Source organism: Rhea pennata, chromosome 2 (genome assembly GCF_028389875.1).
Source record: "Rhea pennata isolate bPtePen1 chromosome 2, bPtePen1.pri, whole genome shotgun sequence".
NCBI lineage: Eukaryota > Metazoa > Chordata > Aves > Rheiformes > Rheidae > Rhea > Rhea pennata.
In genome coordinates this window covers 7,580,973-7,593,955 of record NC_084664.1, presented here as the reverse complement: position 1 = coordinate 7,593,955, position 12,983 = coordinate 7,580,973, and the positions used below count along the sequence as shown (strand labels likewise).

At 37.2% G+C, this 12,983-nt stretch overlaps 1 protein-coding gene across 2 annotated transcripts in view; it reads left to right on the top strand.

The window, feature by feature from the left end:
- RHEB (Ras homolog, mTORC1 binding) overlaps window positions 1-11,010 on the top strand; it is a 42,903-nt gene extending 31,893 nt beyond the window's left edge. The window contains exons 5-8 of one of the 2 annotated variants that reach the window (XM_062567657.1): window positions 2,611-2,667; window positions 2,768-2,815; window positions 3,342-3,423; window positions 10,496-11,010. In XM_062567657.1, coding sequence (XP_062423641.1) covers window positions 2,611-2,667; window positions 2,768-2,815; window positions 3,342-3,423; window positions 10,496-10,588 — 280 coding nt within the window. In that variant the 3' untranslated portion in view covers window positions 10,589-11,010. The remainder of the gene's footprint in view (window positions 1-2,610; window positions 2,668-2,767; window positions 2,816-3,341; window positions 3,424-10,495) is intronic. The other variant, XM_062567658.1, reaches the window with a different exon arrangement.
- The last annotated feature ends 1,973 nt before the right edge of the window (window positions 11,011-12,983 follow it).

Below are 12,983 nucleotides of genomic sequence, written 5' to 3'. Positions count from 1 at the left end.
TATATATACATACATACATACATACATATATATATATATATATATATATATATATATAAATCAAATGTAAAAAAATCTTCTCTGTTCAACTCCAGTGAGAAGTTTTAAGTGGAACTTGAGTAAAGCTAATGCCCTATTTTTTAATATTCTCAGACTCTAAGCAGCAAGGTTATTGAAAGGCTTTTGCTCTAGTTTAGCAAGATACAAAATCGGAATTTAATTAAGCTAAGTTTCTTGATTTTGTGTAACACATTTATCTGACAATTTGTAAATTTTTGGTTCATTTCACACACTGATATGTTTGCTGCAACACTGTTTGACTGAACTGGAAAAGACCTCTTATGATTTTCAGATCTCTTGCTGTTTCAGGACTTTGCTACTCTTTTATGCGTTGTCAGTACTATTTTAAACTCTACCCCTGCACCTTCTTCTACCCTTATTACTTCGGAAAGATTTGTGAATCCTTCAATTGAACTAGTCAAGCCAGTTTCATTCTGATCTTAGCAACTTCTTTCTGTGTCTGTATTTTTATTTGAATCTAAATAGTGCTTCTCTTTTGGAGTCCATCTTGATCAGTTAATAAAGATCAACTCAGCTGTTTGTCCTTAGTCTTTTTTTTTTTTTTTTTTTTTTTTTTTTTTTTTTTTTTTTTTTTAGCTAAAACTGAACTCTTGAACTATTTGGTTGAGCTCGGTTGGTTAGAGCATGGTGCTGCTAATGCCAAGATCATGGGTTCAATCCCCGTATGGGCTATGATGAGGATTGGACTAGATGATCTCCAGAGGTCCCTTCCAACCTTACCATTCTATGATTTTATGATACTAGATAAGCAGATACGCAGAATTGGGAAATGAAGAGAAGTAGGAATATGAAGAGTCATATTTCTATAGAACTTTTAGTAGAACTATATACTGAAACTATTCACTGGTGCCCTGTGCAAGTGATGTGCATTTTTCTAGTTCTACTGGAAACAATACACCTAATAGTGAAGAGGAGGCAGTGTATTACACTAGCAATTTAGTTATCCTATGGCCAGTACCTAGATCTTCGCTGTAGCATCAGACTAAGGAACATGTGTGATCTGTAGCAGATTTTTTATTTCTTTTCTCTGTTTCAGTTTGCAGGGTCATTTAGTTTTGCTTGTAGTGTTGCCTCTGAACTTTGTCACAAGCAAATGCCAGTTAACTCATATTTTTTGAAATAATAATAATGTGAAAATCAGTTCCAAGACCAGTTCTCGAGACCAGAATTTCATTAACAACTCTTCAGCATAAGCTCTTGGTAACTTAAAATCTTTTCATTGATTTCTGCATTTTTCTTTTAAATATGTAACATCATACTTGATTTATTAACAGTAAGTTGTGCCAGACTAAGTTACTTTTCTCTGTAAAGAACTCATTCCCTTAACAGGAGGACTAAGAGCTGAACATTAAAAAGTGTTGCATTCCAGCCTATCCCATTCACTTACATATGTTGTCTCTAAAATCACTGCTAAGTCGGACAAACAGTTGTGGTTGACACAAAATCCTTTCTAAATATATAGTAACCTTTCTTGTTTTGGAAGTGAGAATTTTTAATGACTTAGATAGCTTGAATAGCACTTGTAGGCACCAGTTCTTTCAGAACTGTGGGTTGGAAGTATGTTTGAATGCTGCTCTATTTTTAAGTGTCTGAATTCTAATTAAAATGCAGTGCAAGTCAAGATACTGCCTGTGGCTTACAACCTTGGAAGCTGGAAAAGTTTCAGTCACTTTTTTGTTGCAGTATATTTGCATTTCTAATCTGTGAACCTGTGCTTCTCTCTTTGAACAAAAGTGAATTGTGCACTTTATGTATCAGTATTTTTTTCCATAATGTAGTTAGAGGAGCACAACATCTACTCTTTAACCTTGTCTGTAACTCATTCTGAAAACTGATGAATGTCAAATGCAGTGAGTTTATTAGCGAGGCTTTTGGCTTTTTGGCATTTCATAGTACTGCTTGTTATCTGCAGTCATTCAAACTTCATGTACGTTATAGGTGAACAGACAACAAGTATTTGAATAACCACTGTTTCAGTACCATCTTGCAGATCAGTTTACTCATACTCCATAAGAACTCTAACTCGGGCATCTCTTACCTTTCACGTGCATGAAACCATACAATCCTATGTGAACGACGTTTTCTTAAAAAGTGATGTATTATGTCAAGACAGAGTGCACTTAACTGGATACTTCTTTGGAAATGTGCTTTAATTTGACATGCTCATCCAGGTTTGTTGAAATATAGTAGTTAAATTTCTTACTGCAGTTACAAACCAGATTGGGGCGGGGAATACTTTTAGTGCTTGTATGTTAGATGCATCAGTTCTAAATAATGTTACTTACTTCTGCAGGTACCATAACTGGGGAGGCTATAATGATAGGTAGTAGACTAGCCCTTTGTAATTTTGGGAACCGTGTTGTCTATTGTATGCAAAGCAGTAACACTTTCAGCATCTCTGCAGTTCTGCCCCTATACATAGAGTAATTTTTAAACACAGCAATCTACATATGCAATTAATTGCTTGTGTATTGGGTGTTAAAGATAAACATTGGAGTGCATGTGTGACTTCATCCCTTTATTTTGCAGTTTTGAAGTGATAAAAGTTATCCATGGCAAGTTATTGGATATGGTGGGAAAAGTCCAGTAAGTAGTGACACTTTCATCTCATTTCATTGCAGGCATGTTACTAGTACTTTGTTCAGTATACTATAACTATTCTGAAGTTCTGAACTTTCTTTCACAGAATACCCATTATGCTGGTTGGAAATAAAAAAGACCTGCATATGGAACGGTATGTGAACTCCAGTATATGTGAAATGTAAGACAGCAGCAGGCATTCCTGTGGCTGCAGTACAGTAGTTTTGTTCTTGGCTTTCCATAACTGAAATAAAAATTGAAGGTTATAATAATGTGCTGGCAAAGGAGTTGCGTCCAGAACGTGAACTAAGAGCCGTGAACTTTTGTTCTAGTGGTGATTTGTGCTATGAGATTCCAAGAACAGTGGTTTAACACTTTGTTTTTTAAAAAAACAACTAACAGAAGTGTATTTTTCACAACTGTAAAACACTAGATGATATTACAGATTACACAAATGAAACTATGCTTTGGGACAACTGCTTGTCTGGGTCACAGCAGTGTTTTACATGGCCCAGTAGTGTATTTGACAGTAGCCAATAGCAGATGCTCAGGATCACAGACTTCACAAAACATTCCTTTTATATGCTTTGGTACTCTAAGGACTTTTTCTGAAGTATCAAATTTCAGTTCTTCTACAAGGTTATAAAGAAACATACTTTTTCTCTTTTGCTTTTTCACAGGGTGATCAGCTATGAAGAAGGGAAAGCTTTAGCAGAATCCTGGAATGCAGCTTTCTTGGAATCTTCTGCTAAAGAAAATCAGGTAACAGATTAAGCTTGACTTTATTCGAGTAACAACATAATGGAATGACTTTCTAATCTCTCTCAATAAAGGAAGCTAAAATATATGCTTGTACTCAACAGATATTTTGTGTAGATGGTTGGAGACAAAACAGCTGTCTGCGTTCAGGTTTAAGTACGCACATTTTTCCATATATCTGTAAATGAAAAGAGAAGAAATGAAAGCTTAGCTTCACTGAACGTAGCAGAACAGTTGGTGACAAACAAAAACTTGAATCTGCTTTGTGGGTGGGACAGAGCCTGTGGTCCACTACAGTTACTTTAAATAGTGAACTTGTGATGTTGCAGAGGAGTAGACTGGTACAAGTGGAAGAACCTTGTGGTTTAAGGCACTAGACAAAACTTCGTTGCTCTGACGTGGGGCATAATGGTTTCGTGAGCCCATGACAAATCAAAAATTGCAACACAGCAGAGGCTACTGGATGCTATTGTGATGCAGCGATGGTCAAGTTAGCAGAAGGCCACAATCTGACCAAATAGGACCCAGGCAGACTTAGTTGTTGGTTTCCTATCTTTCTCTGATAGGAAAAAGAAAATTTCTCTGAAAATGCTTAAGTACATGTTAAGTAGCATCCTTTTTTTCATGCTTAAGCTTACTTTAACATGTTCCAGAATATGTTTTGGTATTTGATTTTGTTCCTATGGCTGTTGATAATATTTCATTTGTCACTGATTTGACACTAGTTACATAAGCTGCAAAGATCTGTTAATTTGAACTTGAAATAATGAGGAACTGCTGTTGCGTTTTTTGTTTCTGTGTGGATTTTTTGTTAGCTATTGCTTGCAGCAGCTTAGCATAGTCAATATGCTGCTTTTTAAAAATGCAAGCATGTGATTAGGTCAGAAGGACACTGTCAGGCTAGTTTGAAACAAATGGGTCCATATTAGTCCTTATGCAGAAGAAATGCTTATCTTACCCTACGTTAAACACAGGGTATCACATCCTCAGTCTCCTGGATAATCTCAGCTAGGACAGAACTTGTTTAAACAGCTTTTTCTTCCCTCCTTCCCATTCCCAAAAGCAAATCAAATAACTTGTCTGATAGCTTCTAAAACTACTGACAGTGAGCAGTTGTATAGACTTGTTTTTTCTCGGGAAGAAAAACTTACTAGAAGAAATTTTTTTTTCTCCCTCTATCCTCCAGATGTGGATGGTCTGGATTTACTTTATCAGTACTTCTGTTTCTGGCTAACACTTACATTAACCTTGTCAAAATTGTGCGTAATGAAAATCTGAAATATCTCAGCATCATCTCTGTACTACTTGAGTCGTTCAAATGCACACTCCAGAAATCTAACTTGCTAACTAACTAGTCTAAGGAAGAAATCATTTAAAGCTAATCTCTTCTTTTCTTTTTTTTCTTTTTCTTTACAACTTAATACTTCGGTGCCTAGATTCTTTTTTTGGTGCATGTTCACCAAGTATAAGAGTGTACTAATTCATATCTTGCAGTCTATCTTTCTGATAGCTTTTCTGAAATATTTTCTTGTCTGGTTCCAAAAAAAAAAAAAAAAGCTGGCTGTATTAATGCAAGAAAGCTGCAAGTTTTTTTATGATGCTTGGCATATCTTGCGTATTAAATTGCTGCACTAACAAAGTCCTATTGACTGCCACGTATTTCTGTTTGTTCCTTAGTCCATTGAAGATTGCATGCCTCAGATTGTCTGTATTAAGTTATGCTGCCAGATGAAACTTGTACAGCAAAATTTGTAGGCTTCATGGAAATAGGAATGTCAGAACTGTATGTCAGATACTCAGACTTCTGTAAAGTCCTGTGCAAATTCGAAGAAAAAACAGAAGTTCAGTCAATTCTTGCTGCTAAAGTTATTCTTACCAGGCCTTCTGTAAGCATGATCACTGGGTAATGCAGCTTGTTGAAAATGTAGATTTTTGTCTCTGGAGACAGAAGCAGGTGCTTGAATACAGTTCCTCTTTGCTGTGAGTGGAAAGTACAGTGGTAAGGTCACGCCACTTACGTAACATGTTTGGTAAATTTGGCTGGCTTCAGAATGTAGAGGGATCGTGTGTCACTTCTGAGGTGGGTGCCTACAGTACTGAGCGTCTTTCAGGCCATGTGGTATGCTTCCTGTGGAAGTTTGGGATGTACAGAAGGAAGCGTAAAGGAGTTCAAAACTGGAGCAGCCGCCTTAGCCATTTAGCAAACAGTTGTTGAGGAGTGAGGAAGGTGGAAAATTGTGGTTTGAAAGCTAAGTATAAAGTCTAGGAGAACTAAGATGCTAGGGGGAAGAGGAGGCAACAGGTAGGTAGCCAGATGATAATATCCCTTCTTAGGAGTTATATCAGAAATAGCACTGAATTCATGGCTTGTTTCTCCCCAGTCATAATCTGACAGGATCAAAAAATTGATACATAGACCTCTATCAAGACAGAATGCCTTCTCTTACTCTGAAACTGCATTTGGTTTGGGCAACAAAGTGTTTATTTTGAACTTAGTCACAAGGCTTGTCCGTTTTCCTGGTATTGATTGCTCACCTTATGTAAGTCTGTACTCTCAAGAAAATAAGTGTGCAGATACTTTTTTTTTTTTTTTTTTTTTTTTTTTTTTTTTTTTCCCCTCCTCCTTGGAGATTCATCTGGATCTTCCCCTGACTGGGACTCGTACAGCAAATGTAACTTGTTTATCAAAACTAAGTCTAAATTCCATCCAAAACTATGCTTAAGATTCATTTTGCTTTTCAGAAAGCTGATTTAATGCTTAAAAGGAATGACCTGGAATGGATTTGGAATTCAGAGCTTAAGAATTTAGGCAGAAAGCTCAAACCTTTCTGGGTGGGCAGAACTCTGTTAAACTTTTTCCTCTGAAATCTGCCCAACTCTGTTTGGGGGACAGAAAACAAAAGCATGGTGATTTGTAGTACAATGGTCTGAAGTTGATTTGGTATGTATTCTTCAGCGGTGGAAAGTACTCCTTGATACAGAGGTCAGCTGATTTCAGTTTGGCTATATATATTCTGTTCTTTACCACAGCTTTATTTGCAAGGAACTGCTGAAGCTAGATAAGATTATTTCCACTTGGATGTTTCCTTCAGAATAGGCTCCCCTTGCCCTAAAAGAGGTGGAAAAGCATTGACTCTTCCCTCTTTCTGCTTTTGACCCAAAAATCTTGATCAGAACATCTGTGGAGTCATAGGAGAATATCTCTACATTATTAGGCGACTGGAATAGCTCTGCAGATTAATTTAAGCAAAGTAGACCTATTCTGCCAGGAGTTATCAAAAGGTACCACGTTCTGGAAGTGGCATGACAGTCACTTTGAATACATGGAAAATGAGAGGCACAAAGATTAAAATTGCAGTAAAGATAAATGTTAGTGGTTGGCAAGGGTTTCTGAGGTCAAATACGTTCTTATGAGACCTGGATCTTGACTCTTTTTTGGCAGACTTCACTCTTTAGGTGGAAAGTGTGTTTAAAGGAATCAAGTATCTTGTAAGTGAAATACGAGGTACATGAGATCATGCCCTGTTAGACCCGAAGCTAAGGTCAGAAATTGAATTAGCCTGATTATCCTAACTGGATGTGTTGAACTGCTTTATATCTACCTAGCCAACTTTAACTTTAGAAACTTAGAGCTTTCTTACGGGACTCCCAACATTGTTTCATCCAAGACATAGTGTAGTACCTTCTTTACTTCTTAATCTCTGTGTTTAAAAAAAAAAAAAAAAAAGTGGGAATGATTTGAAATACAACCAGAATCAAAACTGGTCTTAAACTCAGTTGAAGTTGGAAGCCAAATTCTACTGGAAGAACTTAGAAGTAAAGAGCAACCAAGTTGTCTTCCTCCAGCTGGGCTTAACTTGTTAGATGAACTTTTTTTTAGGAGAAGGGAGTGACAAAGATATTTACCTCTGACCAAAACAAAATCAATTTAAAAAGCAGGGGCTTGGGCATTGCTTCTTTTCCAAGAGTGATTTCATCTTCAAGCTCAGAAGATACAGTATTCAGTGTATGCTATAAAGCAGTTTGGGATTTTAGCCCTCTTCCAGGAGTCTGGAATGTTTTTATTTAGGAGAGTATTTGGACTGGCAAAGGATGGGAAAAAATCTCTTCCTTACCTTACCATTGTTCAAGTTCCTTTGCCCAGTCCTGAGCCAATATCAACTCATGTGAGCAGTTGAGAATTTACTTTCTGAAATAATAAAATAGTCTCGTGCTTGTGGTGTTTTTAATAAATAAATAAGTAAGAAGCATAACAGAGGATGACCTGACTGTGGCAGCTGTGGACTGGATCCTGGAGTTTGGATCTTACTGCATTGGCTCCTGGCAACATGTTCCTGCAGGAAGAGTTGCAGCTCCCAAGCTGTCCGTTCCCTTCATACCGAGGGGCGTGTGCACAGAAGCAGCAGCCCCGGTGTTTCTCGCACACAGCGAGGTGCTGCGTTGCCCATGTGTTGCCCAAGCTAACGTCTATTCCGTTTCCCTGAGGGAAGAGGTAGCGGAAAGCCAGATGGAAGCGTTCAGTAGGCTAGATATGACCCACATTTTGTAACTGGACCGTATGTAGTCAGATGTGTATAAAGTCTGGCCACATTCTTTACTCCTTGCCACAAAGCATATAAACCTTACTGTGTTGTTTAAAAGCAGTTCCTAAAATTCTTCGGCATTGTTGGGCTGAATTACTGATTCCTATGGGTTAGCTGTAGCACAGTGATTGAACCTGCAGTGAGAACGTATTTTGTATGAAATGGATTAACAAGCCCTGAGCCTGCTCCTCCAAGTGAGTTGTTCAAACAGTGCATTTCTGACAGAATATACAGCTTCTTGCTTGACAGAGTAAGCTGTGTTTTTAATAGGTGTTTTTAAATAGGAGTGTAAAGAATTTACACATTAAAGTGAGCTGTTGAAAATGTCAACTCCTAAGTAATGAAACATTGGTATATTTGTATGCTTTGGTTTATTGTTGTATTTGCAGTGTGTTTGTAAACTAGCAAGTTTTCACCAAGGGAAACTTCGCTAGTTGACTGCAGCCGATATCAAACTGGTCTTACCTGTCCTTGGTTCTCCTGGAATCTAATTTGCACAAGAAATGCATTGTACAGCTCTAGGCAAATGAGCTACTTTTCTCAGAATCTGTTTGGATTGCAGGGAAACTTCATTATGTGGAAGAATACTCTATTTCCAACTGATTAAGTATTTTAAATAATTCCTGAAGTAATACTGTGCACATGTGGTATAAGTATAGGAAATGTTAAAGTTCAATCTAATCTTGTTATGATTACTTCAAGATTTTGTGGGACTAGTTTAGCCAATGGGATTTGTTTGGAAGTGATCCAATTAAAAATTATACCTTGTGGAGGAGGAAGAACATCTGCCAGGTCAAAACGCATAGTGATAAATCAGAGTGCTCTTCAGCATGCTGATTAAAAACAACCCCCCCCCCCAACTTTTTTTTTATCCTTTCCTTATGTTACTGCTTTTACATAATCAATATACCTCCCTTTTTGAAATAGTGTATACAGTTGGTATTCATGAAACTGATGCTAGAGTTAAATAAACTGCAAATGACGTGTTAGGAGTGTTAGGAACCATCACCTATTATTCAGTACTTCAGTATGTGAATCTTTAATGTGGAAATGCTGTAATATAGACAAGCACTTCAGCATTGTATTTGACTACAGTATAGATTTTCTTTTTAAATCACTTCTCTGAAATCTTACAGGGATGTTGTCTGTTTTAGTTTTGAGTATCTTGATGGATGCTAAGTAGCCTTAAAAGCCCTTAAAACTGAACATATCCTAAAAAGAATAGATTTACTGTGTATGGTATTTATTACAAGTAGCACTCATGATTGTGTCCCAAGGACCTTCCTCTCATCATCATTCAGTATCTCAAAAAAACAACGCAAAATCAATAAAACCTCTGCTTAATCAGATTCTTCCATAAAATCTGCTGCATCAAATTCAGCTGTCTTGCAGACTTAAGAAAGGATTCTTCAGTAAAATTTTATTTTTGTAGGAAATAACACTTTCGAATGAAAAGCTGTAAACTTGTACTCACTAGCATCCTTGTGTCTGGGGAGGTATTATCCTTCTGAGCACATGCACTCCATTTCATGAGCTCAGACTTCTGTACTGGAGAACCTAGACAGCTTTATTTTAAATACGGAAGGAGAAAAGATAGTCCAAGTGGAAATGGTAACAGGACAGGTGACTCATGTCACTCATTTCAAGAGTAGTTGCTGTCTTGTTTCTGAAGGAATAAAGGGACAGTATATGCCCAATTGATGATTTTGCAGAGGGACTCTCTACAATCCTTTATATTCTATTAGTAAGCTAGGATATTAGTGTAAGCCTGAACACATTGGTAATAGCTGTTTTCCAGTTTAAGCAGTTTCAGATACAAAATAGAACACCTGTGCTGCCAGGGTGACTTTATCAAAGGGTGTTGCTTAACATTAGAACATTGCCAGTTTGACTTACGTTTCCCCTCGTTTTCTTGCACCGAGCAAATAGTGGGGTCACCTACAGATAAGATGAGAACATATATGTATATGAGAGACTGGGCTCTTCATAGATCAGGTATGTTAATTCAGCCCTCCTGTGCTGGGCTGTGCAGCTTGAAGCTGAAAAATCTGCCTTTTCTTACGTAGTTACGTGAAGTCTTAAAGCTTGCTCGGAGAGAATGAGTTGGTTTGTTTTCTGGAGAAGTGAAACTTTGAAATCTTTAATGCTGTCAGTGACTCAGCACAACCTTTGTATTTAAAACACTTAAAATATAAAGCAGAATTACAGTAATTAGCTCTGTTTTGATACAGCTCGGTTGAAACTTATCCCTCCCTGCAGTGATAAAGAAAATAGTTGAGGACTGTTGTGGAGAAGGGGATTACACTCCCCTTCTAAAAGGCTGTGTTCAGAACTGAAATTACCCTGTTTTTTTTCTCTCAGCTCTTTGACTTTGGAATAAGATATGAACATACATTTATCTGTTGGTGTAGCTGGTGGAATTGCACTGAAAATTTTTTTCCAGTAAGTAGTAGTTTGTTCCTACCTATTAATCTTGTACCCTCTCTTTGCAGACTGCCGTTGATGTTTTTAAGAGGATAATTTTGGAGGCAGAAAAAATTGATGGGGCAGCTTCACAAGGGAAGTCTTCGTGCTCAGTAATGTAATTCCACTGCAAAACACGAAAACACTGGGAATACATTCTACCTGAAGAAGCAAAACTGCCCATTATCTTTAAGAATAAACTATGCTCTTTTTTTTTTTTTTTTTCCTCCCTCTTTCTGTTAACCTGAAAGATAAACAGTTGGTTTGGAGCCTTTCCCTTCAGATTATGTTAAACTCTGACTCCTGTGCAAATGGCTTCACTTCCATTTTCAAATTTTAAGCAATCATATTTTCAATTTATATATTGTATTTCTTAATATTATGACCAAGAATTTTACTGGCATTAATTTTTTCAGTGTAGTTTGTTGGTTAGAATAATCATCAAAATGATGCATATTGTTACACTACTATTAACTAGGCTTGGATATCAGTGTTTCTTTGTGTTAAATGTATACTTGTAAATAAAATAGCTGCAAACCTTAAAGTTCTGTTCATAATTTTTTTTGTTAATTGTCTATATTAACTTGTTTTTGTGAAAAATGCTTACCTGCTCGCCTTAAGAAGAGGTGTGAGATCCTGAAGCCAATGAATTTTTTGACTCTTGCTAAAGAGGTGTTTGCTAGTGATCCAAACTATTTTTGGTACCAGAACTCCAGGCTGGCTGAGTAGCTCAGTTGTTCTTTGTGGCAGTTGATGAAAATGAGACACAGGTAACACCTTTATCTAATTTGGAGGGAAATAATTGGGTTGCATGTAGAGCAACCAGCACTGTCTTTTCCTTCATGTGACCCAGAAGTCATGGACTAAAGGGTGCACAAATCTGTCACAAGTGGCTAATACACACCTGTGCTACAAATTGTTCCTGTGGACGTGTAACTGGGAACACTTTCAAAATTGACTGGATTTATCCAGCTTACAAACTTAGACTTGCTTAAAAAACCAAAAGTAACATTTAAGATAAATTGTGTGTTTCGAACAAATTGATGTGGGTTATTTATCGTGTATTGCTATACTACTTTTATACGCAGACATCACTGATGGAGGTGAGTGGTGGTCTCATGGCAGCCTGGCCTTTGAGAACGTTGGGGTTCCGGTGCAGCTTTGGCCAGCTTCATGTGCAACCAGCTGCAAACTTTTGCTTGGTTTTGGGATATGAGACTTAATCTTAAATCTCTTCAGTCTAGAAACAAACATTAAGTTTGTAATGTAATCAAGTACATTGAAAATAAAACCCAAAAATGTACAGTTGACCTATTTTGTATAGAATGCGATACTGAAATAGGAAAATGCTGTATTAAATGAAGAGTGTTTCTTATGCATTTCCGCCCCCATTGAAGACTTGATTTCTGGCAGGAATAAAAAGAAATAGAAACTTGTAATGGTTTTGCAGCCAGAGTTAGCTTTTGCATTTCAGGCAATGCTAAAAGATACAAGGTCAGCATGTCTCTTCATTTACTGCTCAGGGATTCCCCCATATTACTGAATAAATCGTTTAAAACCATTGGTTAACAGTTTTCATGTACAAAACATTACTATTCTCTTTGTCATCGTGAGATAGATTATTCTGATTGTTCATCTGACTTTCTGGCAAAAAGTTGTTCTTTCTTTGCAACTAAGCTATTGACCAAGTTCTTTTGAAAGCTGATCTCTGAGTTTTTCATAATTTATGCCAAATATCAGCTTCTGTAGATGGAAGATTTTCATACATACTAGACCACTGAAGTTTAGCAAAGTCTGAGGGGTCATTGTGAGGAAAAAGATTCTTGATTTCAGGATCATACATTGGCATTGCATCCAGCACATGATGTCAGTGGGGTTATGAATTCCCTTAACTTGTAGACGTAAGTTTTGAAATAGGCAAGTTTAGTGTCTAACTTATGTTCCAGAAAATTGTCATCAAATGTAGGAGTTGCAGAGTACTGGAAAAGTTGAGCAGCCACATTTACTGGTGTGGGGTTTTCTTGTTTGTTGGTTTGGTGGGTTTTTTGGTGTAAAGTAATGGCTTCATGAGAACTGATCATCTCTAAAGCCTGAAAAAGCCACTGCACTGGTACTTAAAAAGTACTGACTGCTTAGGCTTTATAGGGGATGGATGAAGAAATGCAGAACCCAATGGTCCTGGGATAATTAAGTCCAGTTTCCAGGGAGTGAAGCTTTTGGGGAGAGAACTTCAAGCCAAATTGGATTATTTTCAAAGAGAACTTCCAAGACTTCCCCTGAGCAGTACTCTGAATTATGAAGTAGGCTTACATTTCTTTCCTGCAATGGCTGAAGGATCACGTTCATCAACCTATGTTGTTTTCTTTGTCCTATCACTGGGTCATCCAGTAAAACAGTAAATTACTTCACTTGCTCAAACCTTCCTCCTAATAAAATCTAAGAACAGCCACGTGCAACAGTCTTGTAGTTTTAATGAAATGTGGACAAATACAATCACTGAACTACTTGCATTTCAGT